General features: G+C 38.0%; 4 protein-coding genes across 4 annotated transcripts; all 4 read right to left on the minus strand.

Annotated features, from left to right (window-relative positions):
- Window positions 1-334: 334 nt before the first annotated feature.
- Window positions 335-4,274, minus strand: LOC106158925 (N-acetylglucosamine transporter UNC93A-like). The gene is made up of 4 exons (XM_013535052.2): window positions 3,599-4,274; window positions 2,569-3,104; window positions 2,086-2,353; window positions 335-1,189 (listed from the first exon to the last, which is right to left on the minus strand). Exons 1-4 carry the CDS (start codon window positions 4,083-4,085, stop codon window positions 960-962), a joined length of 1,521 nt encoding a protein of 506 aa, XP_013390506.2. The 5' UTR covers window positions 4,086-4,274; the 3' UTR covers window positions 335-959.
- A 1,159-nt stretch (window positions 4,275-5,433) lies between these two features.
- On the minus strand, window positions 5,434-8,930 carry LOC106158926 (N-acetylglucosamine transporter UNC93A). Its single transcript, XM_013535053.3, has 4 exons — window positions 8,072-8,930; window positions 7,299-7,834; window positions 6,512-6,779; window positions 5,434-5,735 (listed from the first exon to the last, which is right to left on the minus strand). Exons 1-4 carry the CDS (start codon window positions 8,556-8,558, stop codon window positions 5,527-5,529), a joined length of 1,500 nt encoding a protein of 499 aa, XP_013390507.2. The 5' UTR covers window positions 8,559-8,930; the 3' UTR covers window positions 5,434-5,526.
- A 659-nt stretch (window positions 8,931-9,589) lies between these two features.
- LOC106151151 (N-acetylglucosamine transporter UNC93A-like) lies at window positions 9,590-13,136 on the minus strand. The gene is made up of 4 exons (XM_086995986.1): window positions 12,205-13,136; window positions 11,418-11,953; window positions 10,659-10,926; window positions 9,590-9,929 (listed from the first exon to the last, which is right to left on the minus strand). The coding sequence occupies exons 1-4, from the start codon at window positions 12,794-12,796 to the stop codon at window positions 9,721-9,723; spliced, it is 1,605 nt and encodes a 534-aa protein (XP_086852112.1). The 5' UTR covers window positions 12,797-13,136; the 3' UTR covers window positions 9,590-9,720.
- Window positions 13,137-13,573: 437 nt separating this feature from the next.
- LOC106151154 (N-acetylglucosamine transporter UNC93A) lies at window positions 13,574-18,029 on the minus strand. The gene is made up of 4 exons (XM_024077717.2): window positions 17,364-18,029; window positions 15,769-16,298; window positions 14,041-14,308; window positions 13,574-13,782 (listed from the first exon to the last, which is right to left on the minus strand). Exons 1-4 carry the CDS (start codon window positions 17,743-17,745, stop codon window positions 13,577-13,579), a joined length of 1,386 nt encoding a protein of 461 aa, XP_023933485.2. The 5' UTR covers window positions 17,746-18,029; the 3' UTR covers window positions 13,574-13,576.
- Between the last annotated feature and the right edge of the window lie 2,963 nt (window positions 18,030-20,992).

Consider the following 20,992-nt stretch of genomic DNA (forward strand, 5'->3'; position numbering starts at 1 on the left):
CGTGTGCTATTAAAGTGACCGGGGACTTATTAGCTATAGTGTATTTCCCATGTAACGCGTCTTGGATTTGGAGGGTATAGCTGTTCAACTCTCTTGTGTGCCCTGACAAGGGCATCTGCTGTTTCCCTTTTGATGAAATGGTGAACTGTGATGGTGTAGCTATCACATTGCAAAATTACAGCTTCCCAGATAAAGTTTGAAATTTTCGGTCAAATTCAACATTTTGTAACCACTAGCAAAGAATGACATATATATATATATATATATATATATATATATATATATATATATATATATATATATATATATATATATATATATTACCATGGAATGCTCTCTAAGCGCAGACTGACTCCTTGTGACAGGGAAAGTTGACCTTCGCCCCATATGCTAACCCCAATACTCCGACTAACCCCAACCAGTACCAATCATATGGGACCCTGCTGTGATGTACCAGAAAGCGCCCCCCCCCCCCCCCCCTTGACAGAGAGTCCGCTTTCCATGCATTTGTACAGGTGAGACTCGACCTAGATTTTGACCCACTTAGGTCAGACTAACCCTAATTATTACAACTATATGGAGAGCGGACTTTCTGTCACACGGACACCAGACTTCCATTCCTAGGACTACCATTCCTGTCACACCGGTACCTCAGGCGATATTACCCTGCACACACTCTTCCAAGATACATTTTGCTAGTTGTCCACGGATTTTAGTTTCTTATTCAATATGTTTTGTAATAAAAATTAAAACTATAGATCACCTGTTCACCATACGAAGATTGATCAGACAAAAATTAAACGGATAATTCATGTATTAGCAAGCTACAAGTAGAACAAAGCTTGGGGTCGTATTACTTCATGCCATAGGTCAAGTAACTTCAAGTCCTATTTTTGTATCCGGAAATGTAAATAAAGGACAACCTACAAATACTGGCGTTATACGACGGTAGACTACATTTAATTTCTTCCTGCTTGAATTTCCTTTTTCTTCTCTCCACGATGAAGGAATTCAAACATTCCAAAAGAACACATGGCGAATCCCATCACACCGAACGCGATGTATATTTTGTCGTTCATACAGATGAAGTTTGTTGTGGCGTACAGTGAACCCCATGCAATATAAATGGCCGCACGGACTGCTACAAATGCCGGCCACTTGTCGTTAGGAAATACATGTCCCACGTATGCTGAAAATATTAAAAAAAAAAATAAATAAATAATATAAGAACAGCAAAAAGGTAATAATAATAATAATAATAATAATAATAGTACTTAGACATATCAAAAATATTATGTCAAAAAGCGAGAACTTATCAGAAAGTTGAGTATATTTCGAACTGCAATCTTTTTTTTATCAGGTTTTAAACGTGTGACATTAACAGTATACATTTTCCATTGTACCAGTTGTTATTTCCACAACGAGGCTGAGAGAAGGATAGAAACCTCAGAGTTCAAACATTTGTCAACGGTTTTTGAAGTATACGACGGTAATTTATTTTTAAAATGTTGAAATTAGCAGACAAATATAATGCCTGCAGCTTAAATGCTTGCCGTTCACTATGTAACTCTAAAGAACTGTCAGTATTATATATATATAACATCCTTAATATCATAAGTGGATTGACTGCTAGGGTTAACATGTTTTTAAAGTATAATCCGTCAAAATAAAATAAAAAATAAATAAAAATAAATAAAAATAAATAAAAATAAAACAAAATAAAATAAACTGTTGATGTTTGAAAAACCATATATTGTCGAGTGGACCGGTGTTGTCTGTAGTTTCTGAACAGTGTTTGTGAATAGGAGTTTAGACAATTTGCTTAAGGAGGAAGGCTGGCTTGTATTTCGGTTGGATTCCCTAGGCGAATATATACACGAGGCTAAATATAATTTGTAGGGCACAAATATAAGTTATATGAATGCAAAAATTGCTTGGTCTTGTCTATTGGCGCTTGTTATACTTTGTCCCTCGCAATGGAAAAAGGCAAGAATTGCAGTAAGCAAAGATGTCCCCAAAGATAGGCGAGTACTGTAACTCCTGGAACCATCAGCGTTTACTTTTAAAATATATCGGGTCATTTACCTGAAGACTGAGTCATCCACACCGAGTCCGAAAAACCCCAAGCAACCGGAATAAGAAAATAGAACTCCGTGCTCCTGTTCATCGGATCGAGGAGCAACATGCTAGTCAAGCATGCGCAGTTGCACAGAAATGCCAGGATGTACATGATGGGCCAGCCCAGGTGTTTGACCAATCTCCCAGCTGCAAGGTTACCAACCAATTGTCCTGCAACGTAGGCCAGCATTACCCACCCGTTATAGTGGATGCCGATTTCACAGCTGACAAATGCCTGCGTGGACATAACATATATAATTAAGCATTATGTTCAATTAAGAAGATAATAAAGAAAGAGAAAAAAACCTTATATTTCCTCCCTTTTATATTCACCTTTACAACACTGCGATTCGTTTCGTTCGATGTATTTGTCTTTGGATTTCCTCTTAGATCAATAGAACTCTTTGGGTACACTTGCTAACAAAACTGCTCAGAAATCGCAACATATACCTTTGTGAACTCAGTGAAGATAAATTCCTCCTCAACTGCTGTAACCACAAAAAGGGGGATGAGAAAGATCAGTTTCTTTTTGAACAGTAGATGGCCAATAGCAAAGAAGAAGTCTTTAGATCCGTGCATGGCGTCACCGCTGGATGGGTGGATGTTCTTAACCAAGCACAACGTTATCAGAAAAGCTGTTCCGGACATTGCTAGAAAACACCCCAGGAGAATATACACTATGTACTGTTCCGGTTGCCGGATGTAGGTCCCGGATGTATCCTCCCACGGACAGAAAGCTGGTCCACATAGCTGACTTAAATTCAATGGGTTTGGAAGCCCTGTTGCGTTGAAGTAGGTCACCACAGGTTGGTTAAGTATTAGAGAAGAAACGATATTGCTCCAAACAGTCTCAAATGAGAATATGGCGTAAAACATTCCATTAAACATCCCCATGACTGTATGTCGCTGATTTTTAGTGATTTCTGCATACTGTAGGGCGAACGTGGTCACGAAAACCCCAGCAGCTATCATTGTCTGCGCATGCACTGAAACCAAATACCCAGATTATATCCACGATTAATGCATATTAACGATTTTTGTTTGCACAACGGTGCCTTAATGTGTATGTAAATTGTGTGATCGAGGCACAAATAAATGTCTAACAGGATATACCTTAAAACACCACACGACATACGTCAGACCCACATATGACAAGAATCTAAGATTTCTTTCAATTTTAAGCACCTTTTCAGAAAGGTGTATAGTTTTATCAGTAACCGTTACTACTATATGTGTGTTTCCAGCTTCATAGTTATTTAAATAACGGAGATAGACAAACAAATTCCATTAGAAAGTGGAAACATTAACTTAAAAATCGGGTTTACTTTCGAATATTATGTTTCAACACTTCTGGATTAGGTATAACTTGGTTGCGAATAGAAATGAACATAATTCCTATGACATTTAAATCTCTTTGCAATGCAGTATAAAGGCCTTGCGCGCGATGCATGGCTTTTAAGAATCGGTAAATAATACCTACACACGCCTACACAGAATGCCACAGGAATGAGGATATACGCTTTTACATAGAAATGCACTGCTATCAACACCAACTGTCCGCTCCAACCTAGCAGGATTGAACCCTTGGCGCCTAGAAACCGTCCAATCACAGGGGCTGTTACAAATGAAAATATGGCACCTCCGTAATTCCCCATCAAAGCATAATGTCCAATCTCAGGATTCAGGATTCCTTCTAAGTTCAATAAAGCTGCTAAAGGAGAGAATCCCAGCATGTATGCCACCGACAGGACTACCAGCTGTATCAGCGGGGTTCTACTAGACGGCCTGAAGCTGGTTTTTGAGCCCAGCAACGAGGAATTGTTCTCCTCAGGTGCTGGGGTTTCGTTAGAGGAAATCGGCGACAAGAGAACCTCCATTCTTTGGCTCCCTGCAGTTGATGCATGGGTTGATTCCTCCTCTATGTCCAAGCCTTCGCAAGACAGAGTTGCCTCTACGACCAGAGACATGTCGAATTCGATCTGAGAGGCACGTAAATATCAGGTTGACTAGCGTGTTGCTAACTGCGATTCACAAAGTTTATGCAGTGCTTTCAAACGATGTAGGTAAGCATAGTTTAATACGTATTTGAATGGGAATAGTGAAGCAAGGTTAATACAGGTCGGTCTGATAAACCTTCTAATGTAAACAAGAAGGCATTGGACAAGTGGGAGATTAAATAACGTCCACCTGTTTTTGTCTCTGAATTAAGGCAATTTATGGTATAATCAGATGTTAACTGTATAAGAATGTAGCAATTGTGTTTCTGACGGCAACAATGCTCCCCTAGTATTTACTAACACCTTAGAGTAAGTAAGGTTGAGGCGAGTCGGTCAGATAAGTCTTCCAATGTAAACAAGAACGCACTGGGCACGTGAGTGAGAAAATGACCTCCACAAGTTCCTGTATAGATGACTTCAGATATGTTTCAATATATCCAGGTGTAGCATCATGGGAAGTTACATTTTAGATACACACATTTGTTCAGAACATTATACATATGTATATTCGTAACAGATAAACATACAGAAATATGTCAAGCTCCCAAATGGAAATTAAATGGAAATTAAGACATTTTTAAGTTTCTGTGTATCCAAATGTAGTGTCATTGCAGGTTGCGTACTACATGTAAATATTCAATTAAATACTTATATTTCCAATTTAAGGAAAAGAGTGATAGATAAGACACATCTAGGTTCAATTGTAAGTCAAATCTATAATGTTGATTGCGATGTAAATGAGTTTTGGTATAAAAATACGTGACTTGGAAGATAGGGTTATTTCGTAGTCAGCAGATCTAGGGCAGTGATTTCTACTGAATTGAAATATGTGACAAACATTTTAAGTCTGTTTCAGTTCACTCACTGAAACAACTTCATAAGAGCCCAAAATACCGAATTACCCAAAATATGTATTATTATTATAGTGCACCCATGTTACTACGGACCAGATTACAAACATTCCCGACCTAAAAGTAGCCCTATGACTCAGATCAAGGTCCTCACAGTCCAGAAAAAAAAAGATTATTTGCAGTTGTCAGCATGTCTTCTGATACATTTGTGTTTTCTATCTCTTTTTTATGTAAAATATAGGTCCAAAATGTGCCATTCTCCAGACAGTATCAGTTTACAAATGTGAAACATCGCCAGTAATTTGACAAGTAGTTACAGAAGGTAAAGATTATTTAATGCTCTTGAAAGACAAACGCACCCCAAACTCGACTTTATATCTAATTGGCAAGTATTTTAACTTCAATTCATTAAATTTTGTTTCATTGTATTTTTTCGTTTTAATATATAATGTTGTATCCGGAAAACTTTTAATAAACAATTTTATTTTCTATTTTATTAAAACTTACAAATATTGCTGTAATGCCACGAAAGGCTGCTGTCAATTTCATCCTGTATGTATTTACTTTCTGTTCTCTTTACGGTGAAGGAATTCAAACATTGCAAAAGAACACAAGGCAAATCCCATCACACCAAACACCACGTATATTTTGCCTTCCATACAGATGAAGTTTGTTGTGGCGTACAGTAAACCCCATGCAATATAAAGGGCCGAACGGACTGCTACAAATGCTGGCCACTTCTCGTTAGGAAACTGATGTCCCACGTATGCTGAAAATATACGAGTACAACAATATAAAAAAGTATATGGTTAATAATCATAATTAATATTATAATAAAAACAGTTACAATAATAAAAACAATTTTTATCAAATAAATTTAAGTCTTAAGCATTTTACGTGTATTGGAACTACTAACAATTTGTTCTCTACTACAGGTAATCTGATTAGAAAAACGAATTAACTGTCGTTAAGCGAGTCGATGATGACGTCAGGTAAGAGGTAATTCACGTGAAACGAGTCTTGGGGCGATGTATTCAGAAGGTAAATAAACCACGTGAAATGAGAGGCGCTCATTCGATGTCGATAAGCCCTGCATCACAGTGTTATTGTGCAGTACTTGTCGGATTCAGAAACGGTGCATTAAGACGGAATAAATTTACGTTTTGTCAGTGATATTATGGAGGATAAAAAATAGGCGTACTACGTGTATATGAGTACAAGAAAATAAAATGTTGAGGCAAACATGAACATGAATTTGGAATCGACATCAAAGTTTACATGATTTTAAAACTAAATACGAATGAGAACATTGATATAAGAAAAACATGGGAAAAGCTAATGAATATAGAATAGTTCTATGTTGTATTGGACTTTCTTTACGCAGGCACAGTTACACCGACTCACTGCAATTAAAATCAAACTGTTCTGGCAGTTTGTGTGTTTGTTATTAATTGAAAGTTACAAGATAAAAATAATTTTAATGCAGTTATAAAGCAAAAATATATATAAAAAATATAAATAAAAAATATAAAACCGATCATTCACCCGAAGACTGTGCCGTCCACACCGAGTCTGAAAACCCCCAAGCAACCGGAATGAGAAAATAGAACTCTATGCCCCTGTTCAATGGATCCAGGAACAACATGCTAGTCAGGCATGCGCAGTTGCACATGAATGCCAGGATGTAGATGATGGGCCAGCCTAGGTGTTTGACCAATCGTCCAGCTGCGAGGTTGCTTGGCAACTGACCCGCAACATAGGCCAGCATTACCCACCCGTTATAGTGGACGCCTATCTCACAGCTGACAAATGCCTGTATGGACATAAAATATATATTTAAGCTAGATGTCCAGTTAAGAAGACAGTGCCTGTCTTTTTTCCTCCTTTTATGTTGGTATATAAGAACTGATTAATTTGATTTGAAATATGTCTAATTGAGAAGATATGAATATTAATATGAATAACTAATTGAATTTTGTAAACTTATTTATAATTCTTAAGCCACCTCTGTGAACAGTAAATTTTTGTTACAATGTGTGCATTTAGTTGAGTAGGCTGCATACTTTGCGGCTGTGCGTCTGTAAGGGAGGCGGGGTTCAGAAAAATGATATATTTTACCGTTCACTTCGATTGACTAGGCTCTCGGTCCTTGATACTTACTCCTACCCCTCCCTCTCGGCCCATTTTCGTCCCCCTCACACACACACTGTAACTTATTCAAATATCCATTTGGTTTAAGCAAGTACCCTTATTCCCTGTGAGAGGTATGCCCAGCCCCATCCGACCCTTATCCCTACCCGTCCTGGTATATAGAGGACAAGAAAAAGCATACCTTTGTGAACTCACTGAAGATAAACTCCTGTTCAATTGCTATTGCTACAAAAAGAGGGATGATGAGGATCAGTCTCTTCTTAAATATCAAGCTGACGATGACGAAGAAGAAGTCTTTAGAACCGTGCATGGCGTCACCGCTGGATGGGTGAACATTCTTAAGAAAGAACATCGTTATAAGTAAAGCTGTTCCTGGCATTGCAAGAAAACACCCCAGAAGAATATACACTATGTACTGTTCCGGCTGTCGGATGTAGGTCCCGGATGTATCTTCCCATGGACAGAAAGCTGGTCCACATAGCTGGCTTAAATTTATTGGGTTTGGAACCGCTGTTCCGTTGACAAAGTCGTCTACAGGTTGAATTAGAATCAACGATGAAACGAGGTTGCTCCAGACAGTTTCAAACGAGAACAGGGCAAAGAATATTCCGTTAAACATTCCCATGACGGTATTTTGCGGTTTTTTAGTGACTTCTGAGTACTGTAGGGCGAAAGTCGTTACAAAAATACCACTGGTGATCATCGCTTGCGCATGCACTGAAATTAAGATCCCAAGCTGTAATAAATTAGGAATAAATAAATAAATAAATATATAAATATATAAATATTGAATCCCCAGTTGATGCCAGCAACTTATAAAGATATTCGTTTTCGTCTTCAACCACTCTTCGAGTAGAATAAAACAAGAAAAATTAATTTCTGGATATGTATGTTTGCGGCCTAACGAGCATCGAATAACGTGAAAAATGGACAATGGATGCTGTAAATACTCACATATGCCTACACAGAATGCAACTGGAATGATAATATAAGCTTTCACATAAAAGTGTACAGCTATGAAGACCAACTGGCCGCTCCAACCGAGTAAGATTGATCCCTTGGCACCCAATAAACGCCCAATGACAGGGGCTGTTACAAAAGAAAATACGGCGCCTCCGAAATTGCCCATTAAGGCATAATATCCGACCTCAGGATTCAGAATCCCTTCTAAGTTCAATAAAGCCGCTAAGGGAGAGAATCCGAGCATGAATGCCATAGATAACACTAACAACTGTATCACCGGGGTTCGGCTGGACTGTCTGGCACCGGGTTGGGAGCGCAGCAACAAGGGCTGTGTCTCTGATGTCAAGGAACAATTGCCAGACGAACCCTGGAGTAATGTTGCCTTCCTAGTGTGGTCCTCTGCAGTTGATGCTTTGGGTGATTCGTCTGCTGTTTCCGTTACTTCGCAAGACAGAATTGCCTCAACGGCGAGAGCCATTTTAAAAGGTGCGGTGGTATACAGACTTTCGTGGATATTAGGTGGAGTGTCTTACGTTGAAAGCGTAAACAACCAGTTCGGTTTATCTGCACTGTAGAGACGTCTAAGTATTGCTTACCTCACACACATATATGGCAATGTATCATTGATCAATTTAAAGATAAGATTTCAATGGTAAACAAGAAAGTAAAGTCAAGGCCGTTAGAATGTAGACACCAGGCTAGATATCCTAATACGTGGGTGAAATTACGATTTCAAGTGAAAAAAAATATATTGTCACTTATATTGGGAGACTTGTATTTTCGAAGCATGTAAGCAGCGGCAGATTAAGGGGAGTGAGAGGGGAGTCCTAACCCCACCTTCGATTTCTGAAAAAATTATACCATTTAGACCCAATTAGAATTTTGACTAGATGAATCATAGTTGTAAACCGTACCAAATGACACCGTTCACCATCTGAAATACCAATATCCTTTAGCGGGCCCCGAACCCTCCGCCAAAGGGAGCGAGGGTAGGCTTCGCGTGCATCCATGCCCCCCTTCAAATAATCCTGGTTTCGCCCCTGGTAAGACTTTGTTAATTACATTGATACAGGAATGCCGTAGATTTTCCATTACGGGATATATATATAAACTCACATAAGAAATGGAGTTATCAGATGGGGTCTCCAAGGTATTTGGAAATATCTATTAAAGCAATTTTCGAGCGGTAATTACCTAGTGGATAATGTGTCTATAAAATATTCAAAGGTATTTTTGCAGTGTACGTTTGAGTAAGCAATACACAGCACGTATTTGAATGGGAATAGCGAAGTAGGGTGAATGCAAGTCTTTTAGATAAGCCTTCCAAAGTAAAAAAAAACGCACTTGGCACGTGGGAGGTGAAATGTCTTACACCTGTTCTGAATTCAGGTATGTTCTAATATATTCAGCTGTAGCATGATTTAGATACAAGCATTTGTTATTTGTTAGGAATGAACATACAGAAAGAAGCCAAGCTCTAAATGAAAATTGAAATGTAAATTAAGACACTTTTACTTTCAACGTATCCAGATGCAGTGTCACTGCAGGTTGCAGACTCCTCTATTCAATGAAAATTTAATATTGGACAAATATTGCTGTAATATGAAGAAAGGCTGCTGTAAAATTTAAACCGTCTGCATTTACTTTTTCTTCTCTTTACGGTGAAGGAATTCAAACATTGCAAAAGAACACAACGCAAATCCCATCACACCAAACGCAATGTATATTTTGCCGTTCATACAGATGAAGTTCGTTGTGGCGTACAGTGAACCCCATACAACATAAAGGGCTGAGCGGACCCCCACGAATGCCGGCCACTTTTCGTCTGGAAACATATGCCCCACGTATGCTGAAAATATAAGTACAACAATATTGGAAAAGTATAGGTTAATAATAATAGTAAATATAGTGATACTAACATAATGATAATAACAGTTATAATAGTGATTTAGTCTAACACATATTTCGTGCATTGATACTACTAACAATTCGATCTCTACTACAGGTAATCTGATTAGAAAAATGAATTTACTGTCGTTAAACGGGTCGATGATGACGTCAGGTAAGAGGGAAGTCATGTGAAAGGCCGAGTCAGTGGGCGGTGTATTGAAAAGGTAAATGTACCACGTGGGTATGAGAGGCGCTCATTCGAGGTCGATAAGTCCTGCAGAAGGGGCAGTACTGGCGTGCATACTAGATAAAGAGACTGTGTCTAAAGACTAAATGGATTTTCGTTTTGTCAGTGATATAATAAAGAAAAAAATAGATGTATGGCATGTGTACAAGAAAATACAAGATGAGGCAAACATGAACATGAATGAGTAATAGACATCCAACTATACAGAATTTTAACATTGAGCATGTATGAAAACACTGATAAAAGGGAATTTTAAAAAAGCTAATGGATAAACAGTAGTTCTATGGAGTATTGGACTTTCTTTTGCAGGCAAAGAAGCATCTACTCATTGCAATTAAAACCAAACTGTTCTGGATGTTTGGATGTTTGTTTTTCTTTGAAAGTTAAAGGACAAAACATTATTTCTGTCTTTGAAAAGCAAGAATATACATTAAATCCGACCTGAAGACTGAGTCATCCACACCGAGTCCGAAAAACCCCATGCAACCGGAATCAGAAAATAGAACTCCATGCCCCTGTTCACCGGATCGAAGAGCAACATACTGGTCAAGCATGCGCAGTTGCACAGAAATGCCAGGATGTACATGATGGGCCAGCCTAGGTGTTTGACCAACCGTCCAGCTGCGAGGTTGCCTGGCAACTGTCCTGCAACAAAGGCCAGCATTGTCCAGCCATTGTACTGGACGCCGATCTCACAGCTGACAAATGCCTGTTGGAATATAAAAATTGATTAGTACAAAATACATGTGCAATTGATAAGACAAACATATAACTGCAATGAATTAATAAAGTATTTATATATTTATTTATATTTCTTCAACCACCTCTGTGAACAGTAATTTTTCTTAAATTTTAGTGCATATAGTTGTGTAGAACGGATATTTTGTGGCTGTGTGTGTGACGGGGATGGGGCTAACCATTCAAAAAACAAAATGATATACGTACTTGTCGATTCACGTCGTTTGAATATGATCTGGGTCCGTGATACTTCCCCCTACGCCCCCCCCCCCCACTTCGTCTATCGCTTCCACACACACGATAACTTAATTTAATATCGAGTTGGTTTAAAACTACCTTTCCCCTGTTCTCTACGTTTACATGCTGAATAAATATATGCCATGTCCCACTCTAGCCTAAACCCAGCACCCGTCCCTCCTTTATCCTAAATGTTATCTACACGGACGACCAGTAATAGCATACCTTTGTGAATTCAGTGAAGATAAACTCCTGTTCAATTGCTATTGCTATAAAAAGAGGAATGATAAGAATCAGCCTCTTCTTAAATATTAAGTTGACGATGACGAAGAAGAAGTCTTTAGAACCGTGCAAGGCGTCTCCCCTGGAAGGGTGAACGTTCTTAAGCAAGCACAAAGTTATGAGAAAAGCTGTCCCGGGCATTGCAAGAAAACACCCCAGAAGAATATACACTATGTACTGTTCCGGCTGTCGGATGTAGGTCCCGGATGTATCCTCCCACGGACAGAATGCTGGTCCACATAGCTGACTCAAGTTCATTGGGTTTGGAACCGCTGTTCCGTTGACAAAGTCGTCTACAGGTTTGTTTAGAATCAGCGATGAAACCATGTTGCTCCAAACGGTGTCAAACGAGAACAGGGCAAAGAATACTCCGTTAAACATTCCCATAACTGTATTTTGCGGTTTTTTAGTGATTTCTGAATACTGTAGGGCGAAAGTGGTCACAAAAACACCACTGGTGATCATTGTCTGCGCATGCACTGAAATTAAGATTACGAGCTGTGATACATTTGGTCAACTATTTTAATAAGTAAATTAAAATATAATTATAAAAACAACATTTGAAACCCCAGTTGTAGCTATATCCGTTAATAAATACCTTCGTTTGCACTTTCAACCTGCCTTAGTAATGGAAATTCAAGTGGGATTTTTTTAAGTAAAATTCATGACTGAATATGTATATTTATGGTCAAACGCGCATAGAATAATGAACAGTGAATGCTGTACTTACATATGCCTATGCAGAATGCGACTGGAATGATAATATAAGCTTTTACATAAAAGTGTACAGCTATGAAGACCAACTGGCCGCTCCAACCGAGTAAGATTGATCCCTTGGCACCCAATAAACGCCCAATGACAGGGGCTGTTACAAAAGAAAACACAGCGCCTCCGTAATTCCCCATCAAGGCATAATATCCGATCTCAGGATTCAGAATCCCTTCTAAGTTCATTAAAGCAACTAAGGGAGAGAACCCAAGCATGTATGTCATAGATAAGAATAACAGCTGAACCACCGGGGTTCGACTGGACTGCCTGGCGCCCGATTGGGAGCGCAGCAACAAGGGCTGTGTCTCTGACGGCGCAGAGGAATTACCAGATGAACCATCCGACAATAATGCCTTCGTAGTGTGGCTCTCTCCAGTTGATGCATATGTTGATTCTTCTTCTTTTGCCGTTACTTCGCAAGACAGAATTGCCTCTACGGCGAGAGCCATTTTGAAAGGTACAGTGGTAGGCCTTGGTAGATATTCGGTGGAAGGTCTTACATTGAGAGGGTCAACCAGCGTTTGTGTAATCTGCAATGTAAAGACGGTTAGCATTGGTAACCGTACACATATAGATGGCAATATACCATCGATCCAATAACAAGTTGGTCAGATAAGATTTCAATGGTAAACAAGCCTGTAAAATGACCTGTGTTCTCCATCCAAGGCCGTTAGAATGAGAACGCTATAGGCTAGAAGTCCTTACATGTGGGTGAAATTGCAATCTCAAGTGAAAAAAATGTCATATATATTGGTAATTTGTTTTTTTCCAAGCACGCAATACTGTGATAAAAAGCATCGCAACAGGAATATTTTAGGTTTCCAATGAAACGCACAAAATAAACGGAGTTTCCAGTCATGGGTCTTTAAGGTACTTCAAAATCTTTTTTTTTTTTTTTTTTTGCATGTGACGTGATTCATTGTATCTGCTAAATCATTTTCGACGAGTAATTGTCTATAGTTGCCTATATGATATTCTAGGATATTTTTGCAGTATACGTTTGGCGCTTGAACTTGATGGCATTTTGTTTAAAATAATAGTAAATATTGAATGTAGTATATACGAACATTATGAATAATAATATATCAAAACGAAGCGTGCATCTACGTCAAAAAGTGCTTGTGAGAAGCATCGATGATTTTATTGATTTAAAAACTGATTTAATCAATTTAAGTGGACTTTCCTTTGATAATATGAGTTGCTAAAATGTTATGTAACACACCCTCCATTTATTTATTTCATAAGAAATGGGTTTAATGAGCAATAATTGCCAAATACCTTAACGTGTCTCTATCCAAATCGCTCAAATTGCTACATAAAATAAGGAAACAATTCTAAGTCCTTTTTATTTTTGGAATTAAAATAAAAGTCATAAATGAACACAAAGACAGTCCAACAGAACCAAATACAAGGTATATTTTAGCGTCCAAACAGAGGCTGTTAGAAAGGGCGTAAATCACAGTCGATGAAAGGTAGTTGCTGGTTCTTGCTGCTGCAAATGCTGGCCATTTTTCGTCTGGAAACGTGTGCCCTATGAAAGCTGAAAAAATTAAATTTAAATAACCACAAACGTTGGAATAAATTTGGACATCATACATGTAATTATGCAATTAACCAAATAAAAAGGGATAAGAATAGTAAAGTAGGCGTGAAAGGACTGTTACAAGTACGCCGAAAACTGTTATTTTAAATAAGTTTATTACTTTTCACTATGTGGAATGACATAGAAAAGGATCACCAATTGAAAAATATTGCATTTAACATTTTTACCATGTCCACCATTAAGACAGATACATACCCATCGTTTGGGTCAGCCACACGGCGTCCGCTACACCCCAGGCCGCAGGGACAAAGAAGTGATACTCAATAATAATATCCGCTGGATCAAGTGCCAACATACTGGCCAGGCATGCGCAGTTGATGCAAGTGGCAAACACGCACATGGCTGGCAGACCGGTGAACTTGATGAGGCGACCAATCACAGCGTTTCCTATGCTTCTTCCGGCCGAGTAGCATATCATGGACCACCCGTTGTAATTGACACCTATTACACAGCTCACAAATGCCTGAAAATATTGAAGGACATTACTATGTATTAATTGGTATGAGCTGTCAATTAATCATGGGTTGAAGTATTTTTTTTTTGGTACTAAGATGTACACTGCATGGATTTTGTCACAGAACCAAAGTGTTAAATCATTGCACTCAATTAAATTCCACACACTACTCTACTTTATTTAGCCTACATTAAACCACCTTTAAATGTTGAAATCTAAGGCCCGTATTCCAGAATCTCTCTTTAGCGTTAAGGGAGACCTAAAGTCGACCTTATACAAAATTTGTATTCCAAGACCTTTCTTTATCTCACTTGAAAGGAATCACTTAACAATCATCCTTAGCAAAGGAATCGGTCATTTCTAGAATCTGCCTTTGCTTAAAGATTTCCTTTATTTTCGGCTCAGGATTCCATAAAAGGTAAGGTTGGTCTGGAGTAACTTTAAGTCTTCCTTAAGCAGCATTCGTGTACATTGCTCTTGTGAAAATCAGCTCCATGGAGGACTATTTAAACCAACATGCCTACCTTAATTCAAAATCATTAAATTAAACTAGAAAAGCACTCCAACAGCAAAGTCTACACCCAATTTTCATTATATAATGATTTAGTTTTTTTTATTTTTGATTATTGATCCGGATCACCACCAAAAACCAATAATCTGTTCCTTGGCCCACTTGTGACAGTTCCTGAACATTTCATCACAATCAGCACATAACATTTTGAGTTTTTTTAATTAATGATACTTTATTGATTATTGATCTTGATCACCACCAAAAACTAATCACTTCTAATATAAGCCATTTCTGACCTACCCTAAAAATTTCATCAAAATTGGCCTGTAACTTTTTGAGTTATGTTGATGACAAACGAACAAACAAACAGACAGTCAGACAGACAAACAAACAGGGATGAAAACAACCTCCTTGGCGGAAGTAATACATTTGAGCGAGGATAGGCTTTTCTCTGTTGACTAGTTGCATCAGTATAGCTGCTTTTTTTTTGATATTATAAAAGGGTCTACGACTTTGGTTTTCTCATCCTCCAAACCATTCTTTTTTCTTCTTGCCATGCATACTTGCTTTATGCACTAAATTTAGCTTATATCAAAACATCCACATGCATTTATTATGTCCATATGCGCTATTGCATGACTGTTGATCAGTTGACCCCAATTAATTTTCAATAAATAACATTACTGAGGCGTTTTAAACGAGGAGAGTGTCACAAAAGCCTACTCTAACGAATGAGGAGCTCCTTTATGTCAGTGTCCCTTACCTAAAGGCTGACTTTTGTCAAAGTAATTCCTCATCAAAGGAGAGGCTAAAGTGTGGTCTTAGAATACCATTTCGTTAGGCCTTGCTTTACCAAGGAACACCTCATCAAAGGAAGCCTTTATAAAAGTTGACCTTAGACTTATTTTAAGGAACATCTTGGAATACGGGCCTAAGACTTTCAAATCCTGCGTAGCACCTTGGTAAACTCGGTGGCAATAAACTCTTGCCCCAAACCAGCCGTAACCAACAAAGGAACTATCAACACAAGCTTCTTCTTCCACAGTAGATTCAGAACACTGTTGCAAAAATCTCTGGCACCATGAAGCGCGTCTCCGGACGTGGGGTGAATATTCTTAAGAAACAAAAGAGTGACACAGCAGGCTATGCAGATGAGTCCGATGTACGACCCCAATAGGATATACACAATGTATTGTTCAGGTTCTCTAATGTGTGTACCAGTAACGTCCTCCCAAGGACAAAAAGATGGCCCACACAACTCGCTCAAGTCCCCAAACTCCGATGACTCCGTCCTATTATCCATTTCATCGGTTGTGAGGACCAGAGATGAAATGAGGTTAGCCCATATAAAGTTGGTAGTGAATATCGTTGAAAACAGTCCGTTGAAGAACCCCATTACGTGGTGAAGCGGTTTTTTTGTGATTTTGGCGTAGTCTACTGCCAGTGCCGTGATGTAAACGTTACTGGTTATCATACCATTGGCAAAAACTGAAAATAGTCAACCAATAAACATACTCAGTTTATTTATTTATGTATCTATACAAATTTGGCTACAATTTTGAACGAAGGTTTATATCAATACCCACTGTTTGAGATACAAGTTAGTCTTTGAACCACCCCGTACGTATCAAATGTACAGGTCCACAATCAAAATCTTATAAGACACCGAAGGATATTAATACAACGGGAAGGTTCAAAATAACAACAAATAACGGTTGATCTTGTTTTTTAGATAAAATATATTTATTTATTTTAGTTCTGGGAAAATCAATAAAATAAAGCAGTTATCGTCTAAAATAATACTGATTTCCTATTTCTTTTGATTAAACATGTGCACTGTAAATGTTGCCATTCAGAGGGCACATTTAAATGTATTTTTAATTAAATTCCACGTTCAAGCAAGCATTTTGCTCTGAAGTTCTCTTGTAGTTCCTCTTCGTAAGGTAACTACACAGATAAACAACCTCTCGGGTCCGACATAGAGATCATACGAAGTTGTATGACGTAATGTGTTATAGTCCAATAGTTATTAAGTAATGCGGCGGTCTCTGTGTATGACGACGAGGTTAAGAAATTAATTATACAATTAAAGGTAGTTAAAGTTTGCGTCATGGACCATACATGTAGATAAGGAATAAGGATATAAGCTATACCTGGAGAGATACACGGGAGTCAGCTGGGGAGACATGTAGAAGGAAGCAACGAAGGAGGAGATTGGAAGCGACGGAGTACAGAGCTGATGAGTTAAGAGTTGGAGGCTTCATATCACTTAGAATATATAGTTACCTAGCGTCAACGAATAAATCATTTAACTGGTCATTATGTGGACTTGGGTTTTCTTTGCGCGACCTTACGTAAATCTGACACGAACCGTGGAGTCTTTGGATTGCGTTATCCACTAAGTCAGTCTAAAACGTAATGTCCTATTTCGAGCCCACGCTTGAATTAAGCGTTCTAAATTATATAAGTTTAGGACATACGTCATAGGTATATGTAAAAGGTTCATTACAAACCGTCATAGTGGTACAAGCTACATGAAAAAGTTGTACTTACATATTCCACTTAGGAATGCCACGGGTAACAATATGTAAGGCTGAACGTAGAAATGGGCCGCAATGAACACTATCTGGCTCATTGATCCCAGCATCACTGATCCTTTGGCCCCGGCATAACGTGAAATCATTGGAGATGTCACTAAAGACAACGTACAGCCACCGAAATTACACATTAAACCGTATAGACCGATATCCGGATTCAAGATCCCTTCTAAGTTAAGTATTGAGGCCACTGGAGCGTTCGAGAGCATGAAAACCACGGCGAGTATTATCAACTGAGAGACGGGTCCCCATTTTGAGGACTTCTTCTCGTAAGAAGCGAGTAGCAGTGACTTTTCGGAGTTTTCAGTCGAGGCTAGATAATTTCCGCGCTTCTCCATGATCAAGTCCTAGTCACAAACCAAGGGTTGATTTAAATGGAAGCGTATTAGTTAGAACAGTGTTGTATGGAGCTACCTTCCCCAGCTATGGCCATCACTGTTAATGACGTTGCATTTTTAACTGATAATAAAAGACGCTGTCTCTATCTTGAACAAGGACTCATGTGCCCTAGGTGCGTAAACTGTTGTGGCGCATTGAATGTTTAAGTCATGTTAACAACGTGAGATGGTAGGAAATTTCCCCGCCGACTTAACTTTGGATCCAAGAGCAGCAGTGTTTAAAGATCCCAATGTAGCAAACCAAAATAGATAATACTGTAATAATAATAATAATAATAATAATTATAATAATAATAATCTCAAAATTTCTGCGATTCTTTCTCTATTATATATGCATGTCCTCTTATAAAATCGCAGTCTATAAAACTAAATTTGGATGTCTATGTTTACCGTCTCAAATGACATCCCTCAAAATAAGAAAATAAGGAATAAAAACGGTTTATGGATTGTGATTTTTAAAAATGTGTTTAGATAAATATGGCTCATCTTGCAGGTAAATGTTGAAATCTCAAGAACAATATGTCCACTGTGTATAGTTCCAGTGTTAATCATGTACCTTATAGAGGTAGTGTATGTCGGTGCTGTGGAACATCACGTGGCGATAACGCCTCCTTTTTTGTCTGATCTGAACGTGAGCCGTGCAAGGTCTCCGTGAACTTTAGGGTCATCAGTTAAAGACACAGTCAGTCATCACGCCATATTACATCTGATATCGCTCGATTTGATAAGTTTTGGTGTTGACTTAATGAGATCAGTTACTCATTAACCTGTTTACTGCCAATACGTTTTAAGGGATACATTGAGCGCTTCACATGCCATTTATGCGTGACAGAATATTTTCTTGTGCAGTACATTAACAAATAGAATAGCATGTTGTTATATATATATGTTTATTGCATCCCTTTTTCTGAATTGTTGAATTGTTTCTGTTCTGTTGATCAGAATGCCGAAGTCTACACGTCAGCATAGGAGAGTTTAATATACCACTATTTCCTCTGTCCTAGAGTAGATTCTATAATAATAATTTATCTGTCCAGCGATATGCAATTCAACATTTACTTGTAGTTCAAATTTACATCACGGATAGTAGGGATGATTAACACTAAATGTGTTCAATTGTATTAAAGCTTCCGATATACCTTTTTATCTTATTTATTTATTTATTTATTTATTTATTTATTTATTTGCTTAAGTCAAGTTTTTTTTTAGGTCTTTACTTTTTATTACAAAAAATATGACTCATTTTTTCAGAATACTCAGTGTGAATCTTCATAGATTTCTCATGCCGATGCATTCAAATGTCATGAATGTACTTAGTGACAGCCCTAAGAAACCGAAGGTGACGTAAATTGGTATCCATGCACCTCAAGTGGGAGATTGCGTACAGCACGCCGTATGTACCGTGTAGGCCTATGCGTACTGTCACAAAGGCGGGGCATTTCTCATCAGGAAACATGTGACCTATGTAAGCGGCAAGGAAAAATACATTAGAGTACAAATATGTGAAAAGACGTTATACAAATGTCACTGAAATATTTATATTTAGTTTTATTTGTGTACAATTTGCAGATTAAATAAGTCATTTAATAAGTCTGTTTTAATTTATATATGTTGTATATCGTCTCTGGATTTTCTGGAGATTTCACAAAAGTCGAACAACGGATTTGGAAGTGATTGCACTGCTGTTTACAGGGTTTCACGTAAAGCTCTAAATTCCCTTTTTTATTTTTTTCTTTGCAAATTTACCAGAACCGCGGGATACTACTGTGGTTGTTTAGAGATTGGTTATTACTCTCAGAGGTGTTCAAGAATGTCAGCTGAATTTATTGTAGGTCGATCTTTTGTAAAGTGCTCTGAAACCAGTACCGCAAGCAAAGTCGCCTTCAAGTAATGGGCTATCCTGTTTAGCTGTCTCCGGTATTAGCTTAATCTTTAAAATCTGGCATTCTGTGAAACTAGTCCTTTAAAAGAAAACGTGTTTACGAACCTGCCGATTGCGTCATCCAGACAGCATCAGCCAATCCCCAGGCTCCTGGCAACAAGAAATGATACCCGTCCCACATGACATCCGGGTCAAAGGTCACCATACTTATCAGACATGCGCTGTTGGTGCATACAGCGAAGACGTACTGTAGGTCGATTTTTCGTTAAGTGGTGCTGGAGTTGAAATGATCCAAGTTCCAGGTGATGCAGACCTCCATATTTCATTTAAATAAAAAAAAAAAATATCAGAAGCGCATATCATATGGTCATAATCTTCTGGGCCTTGTGCCGAAGCCATAATTGCTCCCAAGGTCATTTTTTGTGTTTGAAGTGAAACCTAGGTTATCCATGGTGAAGGCAGTTAGGTACTGATTGACTGGTCAGTTATTTATAACTATAAGATTCAAATGGAATAAGTCATTGAATTAAAAAATGTAGGGACAGGATGGCAATACATTTTAAATAGAAAATAACGGCGTTTACCTCAGGCAAGTTTATTTTGGTGCATGAATTGGATAAAGAGCACATTTTAGATCATTTGAAGTGTTTTTTTTTTTTTTTTTTTTTTTTTTTTTTTTTTTTTTTTTTATTCACGAAAATTAATACAAGACACTTACAACACAATAAGAGACAGAAACACCTTCCACACACCATTCACACACTGCAAACGAAGTTCTTACAAATGTTGATTAAAAAAAATCATTTGAAGTGTTAATTTCCTGACCAATCTAGTACTACAACAAAAAAAGTGGTAAAAGACCATATATGTACTTTTGAGCTATTTCTTTTTTCTCTGTGAATTTGGTGACATTTGATGGCGTCTTTTCAATTTTATGACATTTCTTTACATCTGAAGAAGTCACAGTGAAACAGTGGATTTGAGGGGGTACCTCTTATAAAGTTTACTAAATTGGTATAAAATGTGTATATTTTCACCACTATTTTGTATCTTTTTAACTATTAATCATGTTAGACACGGTATCTGTAATAAAAGGCACTATTTTTAACAATTTACAGCTGTGAGGTGATCATTTGTAAATAAAAGTACATGGGAATGGGGGTGGGACAACCCTGTTGACCAATGTTGTAGATCTCTGTGCTGGCGGCCGTTTTTTTATTTTCCCCAAAAAATACCTGTTCCACTTCTTGGATTTTTCTAGATTTTTAATATGATCACATGGACCACTCAAAGACTCGGAAAAAA

Source organism: Lingula anatina, chromosome 9 (genome assembly GCF_051362555.1).
Source record: "Lingula anatina isolate TDL-2025a chromosome 9, LinAna3.0, whole genome shotgun sequence".
NCBI lineage: Eukaryota > Metazoa > Brachiopoda > Lingulata > Lingulida > Lingulidae > Lingula > Lingula anatina.